Here is a 21245-nt window from a genome sequence, read left to right as displayed (position 1 = left end):
GTCCGGTACTCTGTAAAACTACTTGCATATATTATGTACACATATATATAATATAAATATATATATTATAATTGTTGGTATATATATTATAATTGGTAAATTCTGTTAGTTTACTGTAAGTTATGAAGAGTTATTTTGTTTCCAGTACTAGGCTAGTTTGTGTTAAATTAAGCTAGCAGTTAGCTGTTCATAAATATCTGGTTAGTTAAACCTATTTTCAAAATTTTAATTTAATTACAGATAGGAAGCAGGTGTGAAGATTTGATTTAAGTGGACCTAACGTTAGCCTAAAACTTAAACTTTAGATTACTTTATTGTCCTTAAAACAACAACAAAGCTAACGCTGCTGGTTCACCAGACTCACCTGTGTTTTAAATGTGAACGGCTGCAGTTCAGCAGAGGTGACGCAGCTGCGCATGCGCCTGTGCACACCTGCATGTATTTCTACTTAATTATGCTCTTCATGTCTCCTTCAAACACACACACACACACACACACACAGCATTGATTCTGCTTGTGTTGTCAGTCGTGATGGCTGAATCTCGGAGAGTTCAGTTGACCACGCTGCCCTGTAATGGACCTTCGTCCTTTGAGAAGCCGGCCCCGGCCCCGAAGAGTCCGCCAGGTGTTCTGCAGGAGAAAGAAAATGGTCCAGAGACAGTCCGGCTGGTGCTGACTTTATTTGAGCCTGATGAGAGGAGCTTTCCGGAGTTCAGCTACAGCCAGCTGGTTGACAACAAGGTACACTGCAAAAAAAGAAAAGTTGGATGAACTCAAAATTTCAAGGCAACAAACTTCGATAAAATTTTAAGTTGGACAATTAAACTAAATATTTCAAGTTTTGCTTTTGAGTTTGACTCTGAATTCTGATTTTTGTCAACTCAACTGTAAGTTGAAAGGGTATAAGGGTTGCTTACCTGTGTTGACTCCAGCTGGAGGCAGCACAGCACAGCCACAATGAGACTTCAAGTCAAGGCTCTACGCTGGGGCAAGAGGGGGCGGAGCCCCCTTAAATAAATGTCTTGCCCCCTCAAATCAAAATTTTAGAAGTTGAGAAAGCACATTTTAATATACTCACAAAATGTATATACATTACAATTTGACAATTATCTGCAGTAGCGTAAAAAATTGCCGAAAAAGGGACACAAGATACAAGACTGTTGGTTAAAATCTGGATGAAGGATGTTTTATTTTATTAATTTATTTTATTTTTCAGTTTCTCCCCCTGAGGGATTGCCACCTTATTGTGGTCAGGGGTTTGCATGCCTCAGTGACCTTAAGAGCTGAAGACCAGCAGGAGCTTAGTCTTCAGGTGGAACACCTGGACAGGTCTGAAGGTAGAGGCCTGACAAAGTGTAATCCACTTCTCCAGGTTGGGTTTGGACACATAGACCCCTTTCAATGAAGAGAGCATCGTTACTATAAGCACAGAAAAAAAGGTGCTGCAGCATGATGTGTACACATGATGCCCCCTTCACATTTCTGACTGCCCCCTCATTTATGCTGCCTAGAACCGGTCCTGCTTAAAGTGTAGTGCCAACTCGGAAAGTTGGCTTTCTGCATTTCACAACAAAGAAATAAGAGTTAGCAGAACTATTGCCCCTTGTTTTGAACCCCAATTAAAAGATATAAGTAACAACAACTCACCAACTTGTTTTTGAGAATACAACTGGCTTGCTATGTTTTTTAAGGGTACTTATTTGAGTAATTCTATTTATGTAACTTTATAACTTCACTACATGTTAGAGGCAAATAATAAAATTTTTACTCCACTACATTTAGCTGCCAGCTTTAGGTACTTTTCAGGTCAAGATTCAACGTGAAAAACATGATAAAATAAATTATTACGCATATTTATACATTACATATGTTAAGTAGTAGAAATTAGCCATACCCCGACAGTGTAATGCTACCTAAATGCGTCAATACTAATAATATTATAATATATTTGGAATATATAAAACTATCTGAGTTTTGGACTATTCTGCATAGCTTTTACTTTTGATACTTTAAGTACATTTTGATGGTAATACTTTTGTACTTTTACTTAAGTAAGTTTTGAATGCATGACTTTTTCTTGTAGTGGAGTAATTTCACAGTAAGGGATCTGAATACTTCTTCCACCACTCGTTTACTGTTTAACTGGGCAGTACATCAATTTTAATGTCCTGCAGCTGCTGATAGTGCTTCAAAACAAACAAACTAATAAATCAATCCATCAACCTGACATGTCTTACGAGTAGCTATATATTTTAAAAAACAAGTTTAGAGGCACATGCATAGACTTTTATCAATTCACTGAAAAGTTTTTTTTATGTTCATATTTTAGCAAAAACTTGCAGGTTACTATTGAAAAATGCTAAAACACAGTCATATCAATATCATGACCGATCCAAGTGAAAACATTTTGAATAGGAAGTTAAAACAAAGGGTTATTGGAATGTATTATTTTACTTTAATATGTTAAGTGATAAATAAATAAATAATAAAAGCTCCTAGTGATTTTGTTCTTGCCATATTGAGGATTAATTTTCTTTTCAAATATCTGGCTGGATTTACCTTTTACTTTATCATTTAACTGTTTTTATTTTGCAAACTTTTATATCAGCAGTTGTGTTTCAAAGCATTAAAAATTGACAAGCATCTTTTTGCGTTTTGTTTTTTGGTTTCCACCAGATGCCCTTTTTCTCTAAATACTCAATCAGAATGACTGCAGACTCTGAATCAATAATGGTTGTTTATTATCTTTGTCAGTCCTTTGACAAACTGGCTGCTAAAATACAGCTAAGTGTGACTTTAGGACACAGTTGTTTTTTTTAAACATTTTTGAGCAAAATGACCATTAATGAGATTATCCATTTTTAGATCAACCACACTAAAGATGAAGTCCCAATGAGCAGATTTGAAGCGGAAGAAAAGAGAGAAAATGATGAGATCGCTGCTCTTTCAAAGAAGTTGGAGGAAAAATATGTGAGTATCCCTCCATTTTAAAAATTGCACAATTAGTTTGATGTGGACCAGATTGTTTTTTATGTTTTTAGTTGACCATATCTCTAAGTATGAAATCTCCAGCATCAAAATTGTGTAGAAATCAATGCGTGGCTATATATTGCATCCTCTTGCAGGGTAACAAACCAAAGAAGAAGGACCGTGTTCAGGACTTGATTGATATCGGATATGGTTATGATGACGAGGATTCTTTCATTGACAACTCTGAGGCTGTGAGTCTTTGTCAAAGGGAACAATTCAATTTCCACATTACATATTTCTTGTATCTGCCTCATTGAAGACCTGTTGTATATCAGACAGACACAGTTTTGGTAAACTACATCTAGGCCATGGATTTACTTCACTCACCACTGACCTGATATCTTCTCTACTCAAACAGTGACTTATTACAGTGGAAGTTCACTCAGGTCAATATTTTAAAAATTGGAAGCAGTGTTATTCCAACAAAAGGGATCTGACAGCTTGCTCTGACCAGTGCTCTGTTTACCTTTTTTAACATTTGTTACTAATTCTGACATGAAGAGGCCCATCAAACAGTTATGATATGTATATGTATTTTTAAGTGGTTATATGAGGTTGGCACACCCCCAGTTTGGAGAAGCAGGTAGGACCAACGTGCACTATGCACTGCTGTGCACAGGGGCAGCAGCAAAATGTAAAAAAAAAAATGGTTTTAGTGTATGCTATATTCAGAATATTTTCACCACTTTGGCATCACACAGCCGTTATTGTTTGCTTTCCTTGTCAATGGAGTTTGGTGGCTTTGATGAGACTATAGATAACTGCTTCAGTTACCTTCACCTAAACTTAAACAGGGCTGTCTGACGGCAAGGTAAAGCAGTGGAAATATTGGAAATAAAGTTAAAGTTGACCCCTATCTACTGTAGTAATTCACTGACATTTACCTCATACATCCCACCTTAAAAAAATACAAACTATTCCTTTTAATCAAATTATAACATTGTTTCTGGCTGGTGTCTCCAGTATGATGAATTTGTGCCGGCATCCATCACCACCAAATTTGGTGGATTCTACGTAAATTCGGGCATGCTGCAGTTCCGCCACACTTCTGAGACAGAGGACCTCACGACGGCAGAGGAGAGCACTCCTGAGCCTTCGAAAGTAAGTCATGCAAAATATGCAAAGCATTGAAACTATCAGATATCAGTTAAAGAAGGCCTTTTTTCAATTCTGTATTATTAGTGATTCAATTGGAAAACTGTTTTTTTTTTTTCAACACCTTCCAACATTAATTTTTAGAAACGTAAAGTCATTGGCACACAGGATAAGCCAAAGAAGCGCTACAGAGAAGGTGCAGAGATGAGACAGAGCAATGTGGCTATTAAGTCAAGGTGAGGCTAACAAATCAATTTTACCTCTTTTTTTTTTTTTCTTTTTTTTTTTTTTTTTTTTACAGCCAGTTAGACTCTCCAAATGTCTCATAACCATAGCATGTTTACCTTGTAGCACTTCAGCTGAAACTGTACCAGATGGCAAGATAAGGAAGAAAAAGAAGAAAGATGTTTCTGGCACATTAAGCATCACCAGCATGTTGAAGAAGATTCAAAGAGAGAAGGAGAAGGAACGACAGCATATGGAGAAAGCAAATCGGAAGCCAGTCACGATCCCTCTGTGCCCGGCAGATGCAGGCGGCGGCGGAGGTTCAGGACTGACTGACCCTCTCCTTAATTTAATAGGATCGACCAATGACCACGCTCTCATCCAAGCAGCCAACACAGTGGATTTTGATATTGATCTAGACTCTTTATTAGACGTCAGTGATGGGTCTTCCTCCCCAAAGGTGATTCCTCAACCTGCAACAGAGCTCATTGGACCCAAAACAGATGATCTGACCCAGTCTAATGCTGCACCTCTAACTACAAAGACTGATCTGCAGCTGAAGCCTCAATCAGAGCAAATCCAGCTCCTGTCTCAAACCGGTTTACCTCATCAGTGTGTCCTGCTGCCAGAGGGACTTCCCCCACGACTTGAAGACTGCATCCAAAAACTGACAGTGGTAAGATTACATTTTATCTGTGTATGCTGCAGAGATGTTTCTGTGTGCATGTAAGGGGTGTTGAAAATAATTGTATAATTGATGCATCGCAATCCAGATATGGATGATTCTGCATCAATGCAGTGACAGTCCATTATCGATAATCGGACAGATAATGTGGGTAGTAGGCTAGGCCTATAATATTTATTTTTGGGTTTCAGAAATTTTGGTTATCAGGAATGTCCTTAGAGCAGTATGAAGTTATTAGAAACTACAACTTCAAAAGTCGGCTATGCATTTTGTAAAGCACTTTAAATATAAAAAGTGAACCCACATTTATCAGACCTGTAGTATTTATTGATGAAAAAGTAACCATGTGTTGTAATATAAAAAAATCAAAGGTGTAATACATCAGTGTATTGGGGAATTGAATCGAATCATGGACTAGGTGATTGTAATTGAAATGTGAGACCAATGACGATGCACAGCCCTAGTGCATGTGTTGACAGATTGGGAAAAGCATAAATTTTAAATGGACGAGGGCAAGATGCATGCAAATGACGTGCAGATTTTTTGAATTTTTTTTTTTTAAGGTTGCAAAGACCTCAGAGGGAGAGTCGAAACTCAAGTTCTTCACTCCAGAAATCAACTCGATCCTGCTGGAGTGAGTTATCTGTAAATCATAAAGCAATTTGTTCTTGGCTTTAATTATCTGTAGTGATACTGGAGATTGTTTTTGAGTTTGCACTCCAGCCTTCCGATCTATTTTTTCAATCAGAATCGAGTTGCAGTGCCGGGAACAGGGCGGCCCGTTGCGCTCCAAGGTGTACACACACCTGTCGTCTTTCCTGCCCTGCACCAGAGACACAATCCTCAAACGCGTAAAGAAACTGCTATGTGCACACACCATGGTGAGTGCGTTTTTTTTATGTTTAATCAAATCAAAATTACTTTATTTATCCCCGAGGGGAAATTCAGTTAGTCTTGTAGAATCTCTGTTAGAATGAGACAGCCTGATGGCTGTAGGAGAGAAGGATCTTTTGAATCTCTCCGTCCTGCAACAGAGAGAGGAGCCGTCCACTGCTGTTTTTTTTGGTCCATAAAGGTTTTGTGTAGCAGATGATCTGGGTATTTCAAGAATGCCTGGAACATCTTGACAGGTCATCTCTCCACCACCTCCTCAGTGTGTCCAAACCTGGCTCCAACCACAGAACCAGATCTTTAGACCAGTCTGTCCAACCTCCTTGCATCTCTGTGTCTGATGCTGCCTCCCCAGCAGACTGCAGCATAAAACAACACACTACCACCACAGACTGATAAAACATCTGCAGTACCTTACTACAGATGTCCAGAGATCTGAGCTTCAATAAGAAAAAGAGCTGTGACCCTTTTTGTAGAGTGTCTGTGTTTAGGGACCAGTTCAACTTATTATCCAGGTATACACCTAGATACTTATAACTTGGCCCACCTCCATGTCCACCCCACAGGTATTCACTGGCTGAAGGAGTGCTTGAACCTGCAGAAATCTCTGATCATTTCCTTAGTCTTTGAGGTGTTCAGTAGGAGATAGTTCTTGTGACTCCAGTCACTGAAGCCTTTTATCAGATACTGAGACTAGAGATCTTGTGGAGAGGTTGACACAATTGGGCAGCACAGTCTTTGAGCAGCCTTGGACACACACCATCTGGGCCCATAACAAGAACTATAAGTTGCTTTTTGTGTCATGTTTGCATGTGACTTCCTTCTTGAATTTGTCACTGACAAGGAGGAACCGCCTGAAGTGGAGGATCCCATGCAGAAACTTAAGGAGGCCATCGGCAGAGCCATGCCTGAGCAGATTGCATGTTTTCAAGAAATCTGCCAGGCATACGAACAAGTCAAGACTTCAAAGTAAGTTTATCAACATATTCTTGCACAATTTTTGTTATTAAAATGCCATAAGTATATATTTGCCATTAAAGGTATGTCTATACCTATGGCTATTCTAATTGAGGTAGCCTAAAACACACGTGGAATAATTGAAGTGAAAATGTTAAAACTATACGTAACCAACCCAGACACTAGAATAAATCTTGGCATTGTAGGTTTATGCAAATGTTAAATATCTGCATTTTTGCACCACATTGTGAATGTGATAGTCACTGTTTTGAACACTTTATACAGACATTGGTTAAGGTTCGACACCAAAACAACAAAGCAAAGTTGTGGGGGGGGAATGGATCTGTCAGAACTTCCAACACTGAGACACAAACGCCAGTATCCAGTTTTGAAGTCCTGGTTTGGTTGTCCCATCAACCTAAGAGCAGACCTATGCAGCTTTAATCATGCTCTGTTTGTCATCGGACAAAAGCATTTTTTTATTTATTTTTTTTTTAGTGGCAACTGGCCTGACGTAACAGGAAATACACCAACAGAGGTTCTGCAAAAGCTGAGATTTGGCTCTAAATGTTTTAAATGTAAAATCTGTTTACTGATCTCCCTTGTCAAACAAAACTGACACCACCTTTTAGGTTCTAATCCTGTCGTAGGTGTGTTTCTTAAAGGAAACCTCATAATGAATGAATGAATGAATGAATGAATGTTATCTTATTCATACAGTTTTGATGATGTTTTCCATTGTGTTATTCAGGAAATAAAAGTTGTATCAAATATTTTGGTACAGCTAATATTCAAAAGTGTATGTGTATATATAATTAGATTCAGTGCATATATGCCTCTTTGTGAATAGCTTTGATCTTTGTCATCTTAAACTCTGCTTATGTCCGTGTCAGGGCAGCAGAGGACAAGGAAGAAGGCAAACAGAAGATGAATGTTGGCTCGGAGGACAACATGGAGGAGAAAGGTGGGAAAAGAGGCGGTCCGAGGAAGTTGTTCAAATGGAATGAAGAGATCAGGTGAGAAAATGTTTAGATTATTTTAAATGTTAGTTAATTTACCTGCTGTAGTGAACACTGTGCCATTTGTGTAAATCCCTCACACAGGGAGATTTTGAGTCATGTGTTGACGGTGAAAATGGAGCGGCACAAAAAGGAAAGGAAAGGGAGTCAGGAGATGGAAGAGTACCTGAAGACCTTGTTGGACAACGAGGTCAAACCCCTTTGGCCAAAGGGCTGGATGCAGTCTAGGTGAATGACACTGATACAATCTCACACCTTCATACTTCTTTATATGCAATTATTTACATGCAAACATCTGAGTTTTTTTCAGGGTGCTGATAAGGGAGAGCAGGAAAATGTTGAGCCTCTTTACATCGTTACCGTAAGTACAATTAAGTGTTGAGTTCCACCTACAAGCAGTATGGGGAGGGTTACTTTTAAGATGCATTTCAATTCAGATGACTAAGTACATGCCCTAAATGTGATGTATTCTCTGAGATTACTCAAATTATGTTATGTATTTCAGTGGTGAAAAGAGTATTCAGATCCTTTACTTAAGTAGAATTACTAATACCACACTGCAGAATTACTCTACTACAAGTAAAAGTCCTGCATTCAAAACTAAAGTAAAAGTAATCATCATCAAAATGTACTTAAAGTGTCAAATGCATTCAATACATCTATATCTAAGTGGAGCCGTTCAAATCTTTTATGTAAGCAGCGTTTTAATTTTGTAAAGGGTTCATTTTAACTACTTAATACAATGTTATGAGGTTTAATTTTTAAATTGACTTATGTTTTCAGGTTAAATCTCACCTGAAAAGTAACTAAAGCTGTCAGCTAAATGTAGTGGAGTAAAAAGTTACATAAAATGAATACAAGTACCTCAAAATTGTACCTGTACTTAATACTTAATTACGTAACTGTACTTAGTTACATTCCACCACTGACATATTCTGAATACTGTATTACTTTCAGGAAACTTAAAAATCATCTTGCTAAGCTCATTTGTCTGGGTTTTATATTTCCCTGCTATAAAGACAATCTTCAGGAAAACAAAAACACAAATATAAATTAATAATAAATGCTAAAAGCGGCGATATAAGTAATTTATGTATATAAGGTGTATAAATAGTATGTATGTTGTGTTTTTTATTCTTCATTCTGTTTTTTATATCTGTCTGTATTTTGAGCTGCTGATGACAAAATTCCCCCACTGTGGGATTAATGGCCATATCTTGTCTTGGATTGCATTTCATCAGAAATTTTATTGAGTAGGATAAACCCCTTGAGAGGAATCCTCTCATTTTCGAGGGGGTCCTAAAGTACATTACAAAACAAAACACTCAACAATTTACAGACATACAACAATAAAGACAACAGGCATCAACACAAACATAACAAACAAAAAATGAACACAAGAATGAACACAAGAATGAACACAAGAATGAACACAAGAATAATCACAACCTCTCAATGGCCACAAGTTGGCCATAACATTAGCCTAGTAAAACTGAAAGAAGTAACATAATATTATTGTAAATTGAAATTGCATTTTTAAAAATAAAAAAATAAAAATGACATATCTGAAATATGTGCAGTTTAACTCAAAATAAGAAGACAGGGCATATTTAAAACTATGAAAAGACGTCAATGATCGTATGTTTAAAGGAAGATTATTCCAGTCCGATGGCGCTTTGAACTTAAATGCTTTTTTACCAATTGTTTTTTTTCACTGTAGGAATGAAAAAGAAGTACTGAGATGAGTGTCGTAATTGATATGTTGAGTATGGAATCAAAAATTGTTGTAAATAGACAGGATAATTGCAATGTATACATTTAAGACATATTCACTGGCTACAGTTTATTTTTCTTATATTGAGTGTGGGCCATTTGAGTGTGTTATACATGATACAGTGATGAGTGTAAAATAAACAACCAAGAACAAATCTAAATAGACAGTTATATGCTGTGTTGAGGGGTAGAATCAACAGAATCAGCGTAATCAAAAAACGGTAAAATAAGTTGTAGGGCAAGTTTCCTTCGAACATTAAGTGTGAAACAGTTCTTGGATCGAAATAAAACACCAATACCAAAGTTGATTTTACGGAGAATATAGTCAATGTGAGGTTTGAAGGTAAGTTCTGAGTCAAGCCGTAAACCTAGATATTTAAATTTTTCAACTCCATGCAGATTTGTACCATCATTACATGTTGTTATTAAATTATTAGATTTTGTTTTTAGATTATGTTTTGTACCAAAGACCATGGAATAAGATTTAGTTTTATTGAGCAGAAGTCTGTTAGATGAGAGCCAGTTTTGTACGATATCAAAATCCAATTGAAGAGCATTTTGTATCTGTGAAATATTAGATTTAGAGGTATAAAGGACAGTATCATCAGCATAGAGTTGAACTGAGGTATTAGAACAAATCACAGGAAGATCATTAATAAAAATTGAGAAAAGAAGAGGTCCAAGTGTTGAACCTTGGGGTACACCCCTTTGTTGTACAAATATGTCAGACTTGCATCCTTGAACAACAACACATTGCTTTCTGTTATGTAAATAAGAATTGAACCAGAGAAGTACATTTTGCGAAAAACCAATTGCATAAAGCTTGTCTAAAAGTAAAAAGTGGTCCACCAAATCAAAAGCCTTCTTCAGATCAATAAAAATAGCTCCTGTGAGATCACCAGAGTCAGATGCTGAAAATATATCATTAGTCAACTTAACAAGTGCAGTGGTTGTTGAATAATTAGGTCTAAATCCAGACTGAAAAGGTGATAGTACTTTATTTATTTTAAGATAATGTGATATTTGATTGAAAATTATTTTTTCAAATACTTTTGTGACAGTACAGATTATCGATATTGGTCTATAATTATTTGGATCAAGGATGTCGCCACCTTTATGTATTGGCATAATACGTGAGTATTTCCACATTGCTGGTATCTCACAGGTAGCAAAAGACATGTTGAACAAATCAGCTAGAGGAAACATAAGGATATGGGAGGCCAATTTAATATATCTTGATTCAATCCCATCAAGGCCAGCACCACTACTCAGACTAAGTTGTTTAATGGCATTATGAACTTCTTGGGGTGTGATTTTAGTAAATGAGAAGGTACTATGACAGGCAGACATATTATTAAAACATTGATTGTAGGAAAAATCTGATATTGAGTCAGAACAGACTGTGGAAAAATGCTGACTGAACACTTGAGCAATTAAGAAAGGGTCATGAATTATCACATTATCATCACATATTTTATTAATAGAGCTTTTATCAGAGGTATTTATTATGGATTTTAAAGCGTTCCAGAATTGTTTAGGATTTTTAAACTTATTAGAGAGACATTCTTTATAATAATCAGATTTTGCGTTGCGGGTCATTGTCTTGGAAAGATTTCTTAGTTTCCTGTATGTTTCCCAATCAGCGTTTTCCCTTGTCTGCCGAAATTTAGCCCAGGCCTTGTCCCTCTGTCTAAAAAGGCTTAAAAGATCAGCAGTTATCCAGGGAAGATGTCGTCCCTTGACCTTAGAAATTTTCCATGGAGCATGTTTATCCACTACTTGTGTGAACTCAGAGTACAGAAAGTCCCAGGCATCCTGAGCAGTTGGTATTAACTGATACCTGTCCCAATTAATAGAAATTAAATCATTAATAAATAGGTCTATATTCATTTTCTTATGTTGTCTGATTTTTATTAATTTTGGTGGTGCTGTTGGGATTTTAATTCTCCATACACAATAGATAACAGAGTGATCACTGAGGCAGTCTGACAATATACCAGCTTCAACAAATCTTTCAGGATGAGTGACAAGTATCCAATCAAGTAGGGACTGGGTCGGACTTAGGAGTAATTCGAGTGGGTTCCTTAATGATTTGTGTTAAATTTAGATTTTCAAAGTTCTTTTTATCTTTACCAGAGGACTTATCTAGCCAATTTTTATTAAAATCGCCTAGAATAATCATTTCATTTTTAGAGGGGATAGCATCAAAGGTAGACATCAAGCACTTGGAGGACTCTGCAGGGGCTATACACATTACCAACAGTAATATATTTATTCTGATGGAATATAATTTTAACAAAAAGGCATTCAAAGTGTGTTGGTTTAACTGTAGGTGTAATTAGCTCAGCTGTTAAATTAGAAAAGACATAGGTGACCACACCGCCTCCCCTGGAGCCTCTATCAGCTCTATATAGAACATCATTTTCTAGTTTTATTTCATTGTCAGAGATGTTGCTATTGAGCCATGTTTCAGATAGGGTAATAATATTGGGATTGTGTTGGGCTACCCATGCACGAAGTAAATCAATTTTTGGCACAAGACTTTGAATATTCAGGTGAATGATTTTTAAACCTTTAATATTATTCATTTGGAATATTAGAGTTTATATGAATAATAACACTGTTCAGGGTTAGGCAGATTAGATCATCAGAAAAAATTGTAGAGGGTTGTGACAGTACAACACAAAAAAGTACAACACAGAAACACAAAACAGACAAGAAACAAACACAGTATAAAACAAACAAAAACACAAAAAACATGAATGATTGCCCAGTAGCCCCAGCCATCCTAGGCCAAGGCATCTCCGTGAGAGGGCCAAATTAAGTCAATAGACAAAGACCAAGAATAGTCCGCAAACAGGTCGGTCTGCATCAAAGGGAGAAAAAAAAAGTGATGACGATAGCTCCGTGCATTTAATGTTGGATAGAAAATTATTCTGTAATTTTTGCCCCTGGGTTTGAATTTTTTTTTTTTTCAAAATTTAGTGGGTTCTTCTTTGGCCCTTGCTGCACCCTTCCAAGTTTCATGGAAATCAGATCCTTTTAGTTTTACCTTAATCCTGCTAGCAAGCCAAAAAAAACCCATAACCTCCTTGCCTCCCTGGTTATCTATTTTTAAACAGAATAGTTACTAACCTGTCCTTTTACACTCCAGCTCTGCCTACAAGTTCCTCTTATTAGCATGAATTTCTAGATGCTGTTAATTTAAGCTCCTGCAGATGTTCTGAACACTTTCTCACACGTGTTCTCAGAGTAAGGAGGGCCCGGCCCGAGAAGAAGCAGCCATTGGTCATTGGTCCTTCAGCTCCGTCAGAGGGCTGCGGTGTTCTTCAGGAATCTCCACAGCTGAAGGGACTCCCACAACAAGCAGACGATGTCTTTCTGGAGAGCTCAAATATCTCCAGTTCTATGCCACTTGCTACTGAGAAGAAAGAAACTGCTGTCTTTATAACGGTGGAGGGTAAAACAGGAGGAGGTGTGACTGTGGACGCAGGTTCCTCTAAACCTGCAGACAAACCTCTGATCGCCGTCACATCTACTCCAAGTCACTCTCTCCTGGATATCCTCGCTGATCAAGCGCTGGCTCGGGAGCACCCTCTCGCAGCTTCCCACGAGCTGCTGGCAGCGGCTGTTGCAAAATACAGACGTTCAATTAGACCCTGGAGCTTTGGGATGGACACCAAAAGTCCTCCTTTTCCTCCTCCGCCTCCTCAGTCCAGTCCGGTTGGTTTCCCGCTGGGTGAGGTGCATCATGTGGTTCTGCCCCAGCTGCTGCAGGTCGGAGATTTCACCAAACCCATGGACGACAGCCACGTACTGGTCATCTCTGATGATGATGATGGTGATGATGCCCTCATTATGTAGTGATGACTTCAGTTGCAGATTAAACACAGTAAGTTAATATTTTTTTGTTGTCAAATCTGGGCCCCGTACATTTATTTACTGAGTTTGGCAAATTGTGATACAATGATTAAAATAAATGTAGCTGATATCTCTCTTTTAATCCTTACTCCTCGACGAAACATATCTGTAAGTTCTTAGAAACGCAACACATATTTCAAGCAATTACTTAATTAAGAAATAAAATAAAAGCGCTGCGCCTTACATTCCAGGGAGTAAAGAAAAGATCGATCCCTCTCGTCGAGATAAAGAGTATCTTTAATTATTTATGCTTACATCACACCTCATCATAAAATTGCTTGTTGAGTTGCTCAAAGGTTCTCCTCCAAAGACCCCAAGCTGTAGAATCACAAACTCAACCTGACATGCTGACCAGTAGGGGCCATATCATGTTGTTTTGACAGTGGGTTAAGTATAAATGATGAATCAATACATTTTCCAAATTGCAGCAATCGCTTCCTGCCTGTTTTAAAGGCTTTGTCATAATTAATGCACAGCCTCAATGTGACAAAATGAACCTTAAATTGAGGCTCACTTACTAGCAAGGCAAACTACATCTGCTAGTGAAGACCATGAGATGTGCTTGAAAGCTCTGAGAAAAGCTAGTCAGTGGGTCTTCTTTAATAATTATTTTGGCAAACCGTTTTCAATAAATTATACAATATTTATGCAGTGAAACCATGAATCTGACAACTTATCTTCAATACTTTTTTTTTTTTTTAAGGCACAGTTCATCAAATATTTTTTTTCTTACCTGTAATCACTCTAGATTTTTTTTGTGCGAGTGCCCCAGTTTAGAGATATCTGTTGTAGAAACGACTGCCTTCTCTTAAATAAAACAGGACTATATGGCACGCAAAAAGCACCAAAAAATATAAATGTGGAAACTTAAACAGGAATGTGTCTTTCCAGAGAATATGACCCGGTCACAGCTCAAATATCTTGTTTTATTGACTTAGACCATATAAAATGATAAGTCTTGTATGCATTTTTTTTTTTAAATTCTAGATGGGATCAGTTTCCTCAGATATGGACTGGACACATGATGGGATTCAAACAGGGGATATGACACTATAATAATCTATTTGTCTGCAGCCACAAGTTGTGTTTCTCAGCTGAAGATGGGTTTTGTGTCTTCTGTCATGTTTACTTGTCGTCTGAGACGGAGATGAACAATAGGGAGTAATGCTGAAAGGAGCCAATGAGTAGATGAACTGACATTCCACCTATCAGTCACCTGTCAGAATGACCCTTTAACTGACTTTTATTTGAAAGGCTTTGTTTAAATTGTGATTTACTTTGAAATAATAAATAATAAACAGTTTGCATGTTCTGAAGCCATTTGTTTTGATTTGCTGCAAAGCAACTGAAGCCGTTCTGAGCTTTAAGTTAAAATATTGAGCCACCACACTAAATAAACTCAGTGGTAGTGTGGTTAGAGTGGCCCGGCTGCATTTTAACAAATTTTAAAGCCATGGTCTCATACTGCAGCAATGAGTGACTGAGTATTGTGAGTTCAGGCCAGATGAAGTGAAGTTTCAATCACACTTTTTAAACATGTTACCAGTAACTAATAACTTTTTTTTTATGGACCAATTATTTGCCAGACCTCTATGATTGACCTGCAGTTATATTAATTCTGACCATAGTTTGTTCTTGAATAAGCAGGACAGTCCAAATGTCAGAATGTAAACTACACTAAAATACACTATCAGGATACAGGGGCTGATTCAGTATATTGTGATATATTTCAATATATTGTTATACATTGCAATATTGTATTAAAAGGCAATATATTGCATTTACAAAACTTTTTTTTAAGGAAAACTGACATAGAACACACTTCTCTTTGTGTAATATGTCTACTAAGAATCTTTGCATGTCAAATAGTAGTGTTTACAGGAATCAATACAGTATCACAAAACCTTGCGATACTCAAGCGTAGTGATATTTTCTTCCACTCCTACATAACCTAAATGAAAGAAGACCTGATGACAACTGAGTTTATGTAGAATGAACGGACACAAACACTGTTGGGCATGTGTCATGAACACGCTTTTAAAAGAATCAGACAAGAGGAAAAAATACACGATGATTGTTGATTATTAATTTATACAAAAACTGAAATAGTTCTACATCAGCTTTCAGTCTTGAAATATGGAAGTTGTCTTTTCTGGAGACTATAGAGACCATGTGTTTAATGACATACTGTAAGAAAATGTACCTGTGCAGGAGCTCTCAGAAATAACTTATCTGCTTTTAGTGAGACCCCACTGCTTAAAAATGAAGATGCACAAAAAAATGCAAAAGTATTCCGTTTGAACAAAAGAGAAGCAATGCAAAACAAGTTCTCCCAGCAGGAGCTGTTCATCCAGACCGCATGTAAAGTACATCACGTTGGCTTCTTTAAGGTTTTATAGCCAGTTTATCAGCAAGAAGGCCAGCAGGAAAAGTCTATTACAGCTGTTTGTAGTTCCTGAAAAGAGACAGAGAAATTATTTCCACCGATACTTTTTTTTTTAATAGAACTCCTTAATGTATATTTTTAAAAATGGGGCAACAACATACATTTTTAATAATGCAGATAACCTACCACTGCCAGTGAGGACCTCCACCTCCACTGTAAAGTTTTTCTGCCCAAGAAGTCCTATTGCACAGATTGTGTATTTCCCAGCATGCTCTCTGCTCGAGTGAGTGGGCAGGTCAACTACCTGCCCCTCTCTGGACCAGGTGACTGATGGCTTAGGGTTTCCTCTCACCTCACAGCTGAGGCTCTCCCCCTCTTTCACCTGCAGCTTTGTAGGACACATGAGCTGTGGTCCAACTGAGAAAAGACAGAGTGATGAAGAAAAATAAAATGTCTTTATATCAGGGAATAGGTGAGAGAAAGTGAGATATTATGAGACCCAAGAGAGGAGTTTGAAAAAAAGGCTTTTTCACACCAAATACAAATCATCTGTTAAAAAATGTACATGTTTTTTTTTCCATCTCTGATAACATCCATGCAGGGTCCAAAACTTTGAGATTTCCTTTGCATTTTTTCTTCACAGCTGTTTTGAATTCTGGGGATTTCAGATTTCAACCAACTGAATAACTTTTACTCATGCAATTATGCATGTCACGATAACAACTTTTTAAGGATGATATATTGTCCCAGAAAATATCACCTTAAACGATATTGTTAATGTCGCTTTAAGACCGTTTTATGCCGTTGATAAAATGATAATAAAGCACAATAAACCAATCCTTTTCAAATGCAATGAACTGTTAATTCTCAAGAATATTAAACATTGGAATTGAAATGTGGAAAAATATTAAAATATCACAGATAAATAAAATTAACCACAAAATGGATTCAGGCTCTGTAAAAAATGCACTTACGTAAATATAATATATAATAGACGGGAGAAGGGAGGTGGAAAAATCACATTAATTATAAACTCACAAAGGACTGCAGCAGAGAGTTTTTGTGACATCACCAGCGGAGGGGGCTGTGGTCCTTCAGTTCCCAGTTCTAGCTTTGCTTCACACCAGAACTGGGCTCCATCGTCCTCTTTTCTGGGTGTGATATTTAAAGTGAAGATCTCAGTCACTGGTTTCTTCTCTGTATTGTTGTTGGCCTGCTGTTGACCCAGTGCTGTCTGCCCTTTGTAGAAAGTCACAGTGAGGTCCCCAACAGGAGCAACGTCCAGCACTGAACACTGCAGAGTGTACTCGCGACCCTCAAACATTGGCCCGGTGTGGTTCACAAAGCTGATGGACACGCTATCAGGAGGTTCTGTGGAGATAGGTCAATAGATGAACCACACAGAAAAAAAATAATTTTCTAACGTGTCAGAAGAAGAGAAATATGAACTCACTGTAGACTATAACGGGGAGATGAATGTAACACTGTCCTCCCTGTTCAAGTACTGCAAAGCACGTTGGGCTGATGCTCCACTCGGTCATCCGCTTCACTCTCCAGGCCAGAAACAAACGATCCGTGGTTCCAGGAGGTTCCTAGAGTAGCAAAAGGTCACAAAGGTCAGTACCTCTGGACTTGCAGCCAGTGTAGTATGCTGGGAAATGGTGTATTATAGTATTGTTGTACTTAAGATGTTTGATGAAATGGGAGATCAGTGGTTGAATGCAGCTAAGTACATTTACTCAAGTGCTGTACTTAAGTACAATTTTGAGGTACTTGTATTTGAGTATTTCCACATTTGTAGCTTTATACTTCTACTTCACTACATTTAAGGGCAAATATTTTACTTATTACTCCACATTTAGCTGAAAGATTTAGTTAATTTTCAGGTTGAGATTTAACATAAAAAAGATCAATTAAAGGTGATTGCATATGTTTATGAATTAAACCACAAAAGTACAGTATAAAGTATTTAGTACTTAAATGAGCCCTACACTGACAGCAGTAAAACACTGCCTACATAAATGCATCAATAATAATAATCCAATAATATATTTAGAATATATAAAACAATCCGAGTGGGTCCATTCTGCATAACCAGTACTTTTACATTTTGATGCTGATACTTTTGTACTTCTACTTAAGGAAGTTTCGAATGCAGGATTTTTACTTGTAGTGGAGTAATTTCACAGTGTGGTATTAGTACTTTTACTTATGTAAGCGATCTGAATACTTCTTCCACCACTGTGGGAGATTGATAGATAAGATCAGGTGGTGTTAACAAGGTTTTTAAATTCATATTAGAGAGCACTGATTTTCCTACCAGCGACACTTCCCAACCAAGAAAAGGAAAACCGGGCCTTGATACGGAGCAGTTGGCTGTGAATGGATCTCCGAACCTGTGTCAGAAGGGTATACAGTTAGTTGTCACAAATTTACAAAGAAAAGCTGAAAAAGTAAGCTTCTCAAAAAATTAGTGCCTGCGTTTGTACACAAACTAAAATTGTTCTCATTTTTCTGCATTGCACGGATTCCCTCCTTTTTCTCTACTAATTAAAAAGGCATTGGCTGCTAAACCAGTGCTAGATAAAAGAGGATATAGGGTGAGTGGCAAAGGTGGAATACAAGAAGAAACTGGAGAGAAATCTACAGAACAGCAACATCTGTGAAATGTGGAGAGGAATCAACACCATCTCTGGTTACAACAACAAGAAAAGACAGCCAGTGGTGGGTGATGTAGAAAGAGCTGATGAACTTAACAAGTTCTTCAACAGATTCAATACAGTGGCCTCATCCAATGCCAATGTTGCTTCTCCACCTCCTCCTCCTCCACCACCTACTCCTCTTCAACATGTGTACATCTCAAAAGCAGCATCCTTTTTCAGAGATTCAAAAGATCCTTCGTTCCTACAGCCATCACCCCGTCTCATTCTTCCAGAGTTACCAGACTAACTGAATTTCCTCCTGGGGATAGATAAATTAATTTTGATTTGATGAGGCTGGTCTCAAAATAAGGTGTTTGTACAGGCAGCAAAATATGACGTAGTAGTAGTAATGATTGATGGTGATGCAGAGTTAAAATGTCACACTTGGGGCAGGAGGGTCGAACAAACTGCAGACTTTCACCCAGGAGAACAGGGTTCATGACCTATGTGAAAACGAGGGTAAACGACTTTTTACATAACTTACACTACTGCTCAAAAGTTTGGAGTCACTTAGAAATGTCCGTATTTTTTTAAAGAAAAGCAAAAACCATCATTCCTGTGTTCCAGTGGCACATTGTGTTAATCCACGTTTATAGTGTTCAAAGGCTCATTGATCATTAAAACAGCTGAGCATTATGTTAGCACAGATGAAACTGTTTTGTGCTGATTTGAGAAGCAATAAAACAATCCTTCCTCAGGCTGGTTGAGTATCTAGAGGCAAAGTTGGAGATTACTCATTTAATGAATAAAACAGTTTGTTTTCATGGAAAACAATACATTTTCTGGCTGACCCCAAACTTTTGAGCGCTAGTGTACGTTTTTTAGGTAACTTACGGTAGTCATGTCATCCTCGTTACTACTTCATTTCAGGCATTTACGTGAATGTATTTACTTTTTAAACTGTCTTTTATAACGCCTAACCAGGAAGTTTTTTGCCCTAAACCTAGGTCAGTGGTTTTGTAGCCTAAATTCACAGCAGCCTTTTTTACAACTGTGAACTCTACATGTATGTGTAATGACCTGTGCATTATTTTTAGAACACTCGACTGTACCCTGAGCCAAGAAACGCCCATATGTGTGGTTATGGGTGGTATTGACAAATGGTCTATTCTGTTGTTCAGTTTGGAGATCTTGTTGAATGGGATGGGGAAAAGGGTGAAGCAGATGTTTAAGCCTAAACTTATCGATGGAGAAAGTCTGTTGCTTTCAGGATAAACACTCCCTTTTAATCCATCACTTTACACTCTATCTCGTGTTTCTATGGGAGTGTAAATTCCCTCAGCTTCCAAAATGTCATTTGGGATTTATTGAGCTGTCTCTTCAATCACTGAGCCACTGAATATCAAAGTGAAATAATAAATCCCTTTACATACTCCACAAGAGCAGAGAAACTGTTCTTATTCACGAGGTTGCAAGAACAGAATGATGTAATTTTGTTCTTGCAACCCTGGGAGAGAGAAAAACATTTCTCTGTTCTTGACACATCTGGACAGTACTTGTGTGGTGTCCAAGAACTATTGTTTGATTGGTCAGAAATTTGAATTTGAATGAGACGTGTGCTGCAGTGGGAGGGCCCTATTACGACTTCCCAGGAGTTTCTCGTGAAGTATGACATTTCCTGGCCAGAAAGAACTTTTCTCTTGTTCTTGCCACCTCGAGAACAAGAACAAATTTCTCTGTTCTTGTGGAATATGTAAAGGGCTTAACTCCTGACATACCTGACAATCAGAGTGGAGGGTGACGTCGTCAGAGGGCAGCCGACTCCTTCTGCTGACTCTCCGGAGCTGCTGCCGAGGGGAGGGGGGGAGGGTGTGGTGCCGAGAGAAGGGGAGGGCAGAGATGGAAAGATTGTTGGCGACGGAGAGGGAGGTGAAATTTGCGACAGAAAAGGTGGAACGGGTGTGTGAATGGAAACAGGCGATGAGGTAGCTGAGGTCACAGGAGTGGTCGGAGAGGAAGAAAGACACAATAAGGCATTTGAATATTGACATTTATATTTAAAAAAAATCCTCAAGGCTCCAAAATCACTGTGGATGACAGATTAGAATACACAACATTTCATAATAATTACAGTATCTTTAATCTTTTACAGTGTAAATTCTGACTAAAGAATCAATTTGAAATTTAAGGACCTGAGTCCAAAAATGTATATATGTTAAAGTATCTGTAGTGTTAAATCCAACTGCATACAATAAATGCTGTATCTCTCAATGTTTATGTTTCTGCTGCTGTAAGCTGTCTGAACTCGTGAGTCATTTTCCCCCCCAGTCTTAACATAACAAAGGCAAGGGTCAATTGAATTTTGCCATCTCGTTAAATAATACTCCTTTTAGCTGATCTATTGTGAACCATTGTTTCGTAGCGCACTGAATACACCCAGTGTGTTCCTCTGAGGAAGGAAGGACACCCTGCCCAAGTCAAAGAACTCGCTCCTCTTTTCTATGACCATTGTTCCACTGAATCCTGAGGTTGTTCTGCTGCATATCGGATGATCTCACTCACAGTAGCTCTCTGCTGTGTGTGTGTGTTGGCATACCAGCTGTCAAAATTTATGCCAGTCT

General features: G+C 37.9%; 2 protein-coding genes across 2 annotated transcripts; one reads left to right on the top strand and one right to left on the bottom strand.

Annotated features, from left to right (window-relative positions):
- Positions 1-511: 511 nt before the first annotated feature.
- LOC131971766 (ubinuclein-1-like) lies at positions 512-14912 on the top strand. The gene is made up of 14 exons (XM_059333360.1): positions 512-741; positions 2866-2970; positions 3126-3221; positions 3994-4131; positions 4270-4361; positions 4477-5026; positions 5599-5669; positions 5784-5916; positions 6771-6895; positions 7777-7899; positions 7987-8130; positions 8213-8263; positions 12927-13567; positions 14584-14912. Exons 1-13 carry the CDS (start codon positions 532-534, stop codon positions 13537-13539), a joined length of 2451 nt encoding a protein of 816 aa, XP_059189343.1. The 5' UTR covers positions 512-531; the 3' UTR covers positions 13540-13567; positions 14584-14912.
- Positions 14913-15010: 98 nt separating this feature from the next.
- On the bottom strand, positions 15011-20700 carry LOC131971771 (intercellular adhesion molecule 1-like). Its single transcript, XM_059333373.1, has 6 exons — positions 20403-20700; positions 18303-18378; positions 17436-17574; positions 17021-17353; positions 16169-16399; positions 15011-16051 (listed from the first exon to the last, which is right to left on the bottom strand). The coding sequence occupies exons 3-6, from the start codon at positions 17521-17523 to the stop codon at positions 15990-15992; spliced, it is 714 nt and encodes a 237-aa protein (XP_059189356.1). The 5' UTR covers positions 17524-17574; positions 18303-18378; positions 20403-20700; the 3' UTR covers positions 15011-15989.
- Positions 20701-21245: the final 545 nt, after the last annotated feature.

Source organism: Centropristis striata, chromosome 1 (assembly GCF_030273125.1).
Source record: "Centropristis striata isolate RG_2023a ecotype Rhode Island chromosome 1, C.striata_1.0, whole genome shotgun sequence".
Lineage (NCBI taxonomy): Eukaryota > Metazoa > Chordata > Actinopteri > Perciformes > Serranidae > Centropristis > Centropristis striata.
The sequence above is the reverse complement of the archived record's forward strand: the minus strand, read 5'-3'. Positions and strand labels throughout refer to the sequence as shown.

Bases quoted from the DNA above. Each gene is read 5' to 3' on its own strand.
- LOC131971771 (XM_059333373.1), bottom strand. From the start codon at position 17,523: ATGACCGAGTGGAGCATCAGCCCAACGTGCTTTGCAGTACTTGAACAG. The intron at 17,354-17,435 runs GTGAGTTCATAT...CTATCTCCACAG, and splicing joins TCTCCCCGTTATAGTCTACA to AACCTCCTGATAGCGTGTCC. The intron at 16,400-17,020 runs GTGAGTTTATAA...GTCTTTTCTCAG, and splicing joins ACTCTCTGCTGCAGTCCTTT to TTGGACCACAGCTCATGTGT.
- LOC131971766 (XM_059333360.1), top strand. From the start codon at position 532: ATGGCTGAATCTCGGAGAGTTCAGTTGACCACGCTGCCCTGTAATGGA. The intron at 3,222-3,993 runs GTGAGTCTTTGT...TGGTGTCTCCAG, and splicing joins TCATTGACAACTCTGAGGCT to TATGATGAATTTGTGCCGGC. The intron at 7,900-7,986 runs GTGAGAAAATGT...TCCCTCACACAG, and splicing joins AAATGGAATGAAGAGATCAG to GGAGATTTTGAGTCATGTGT.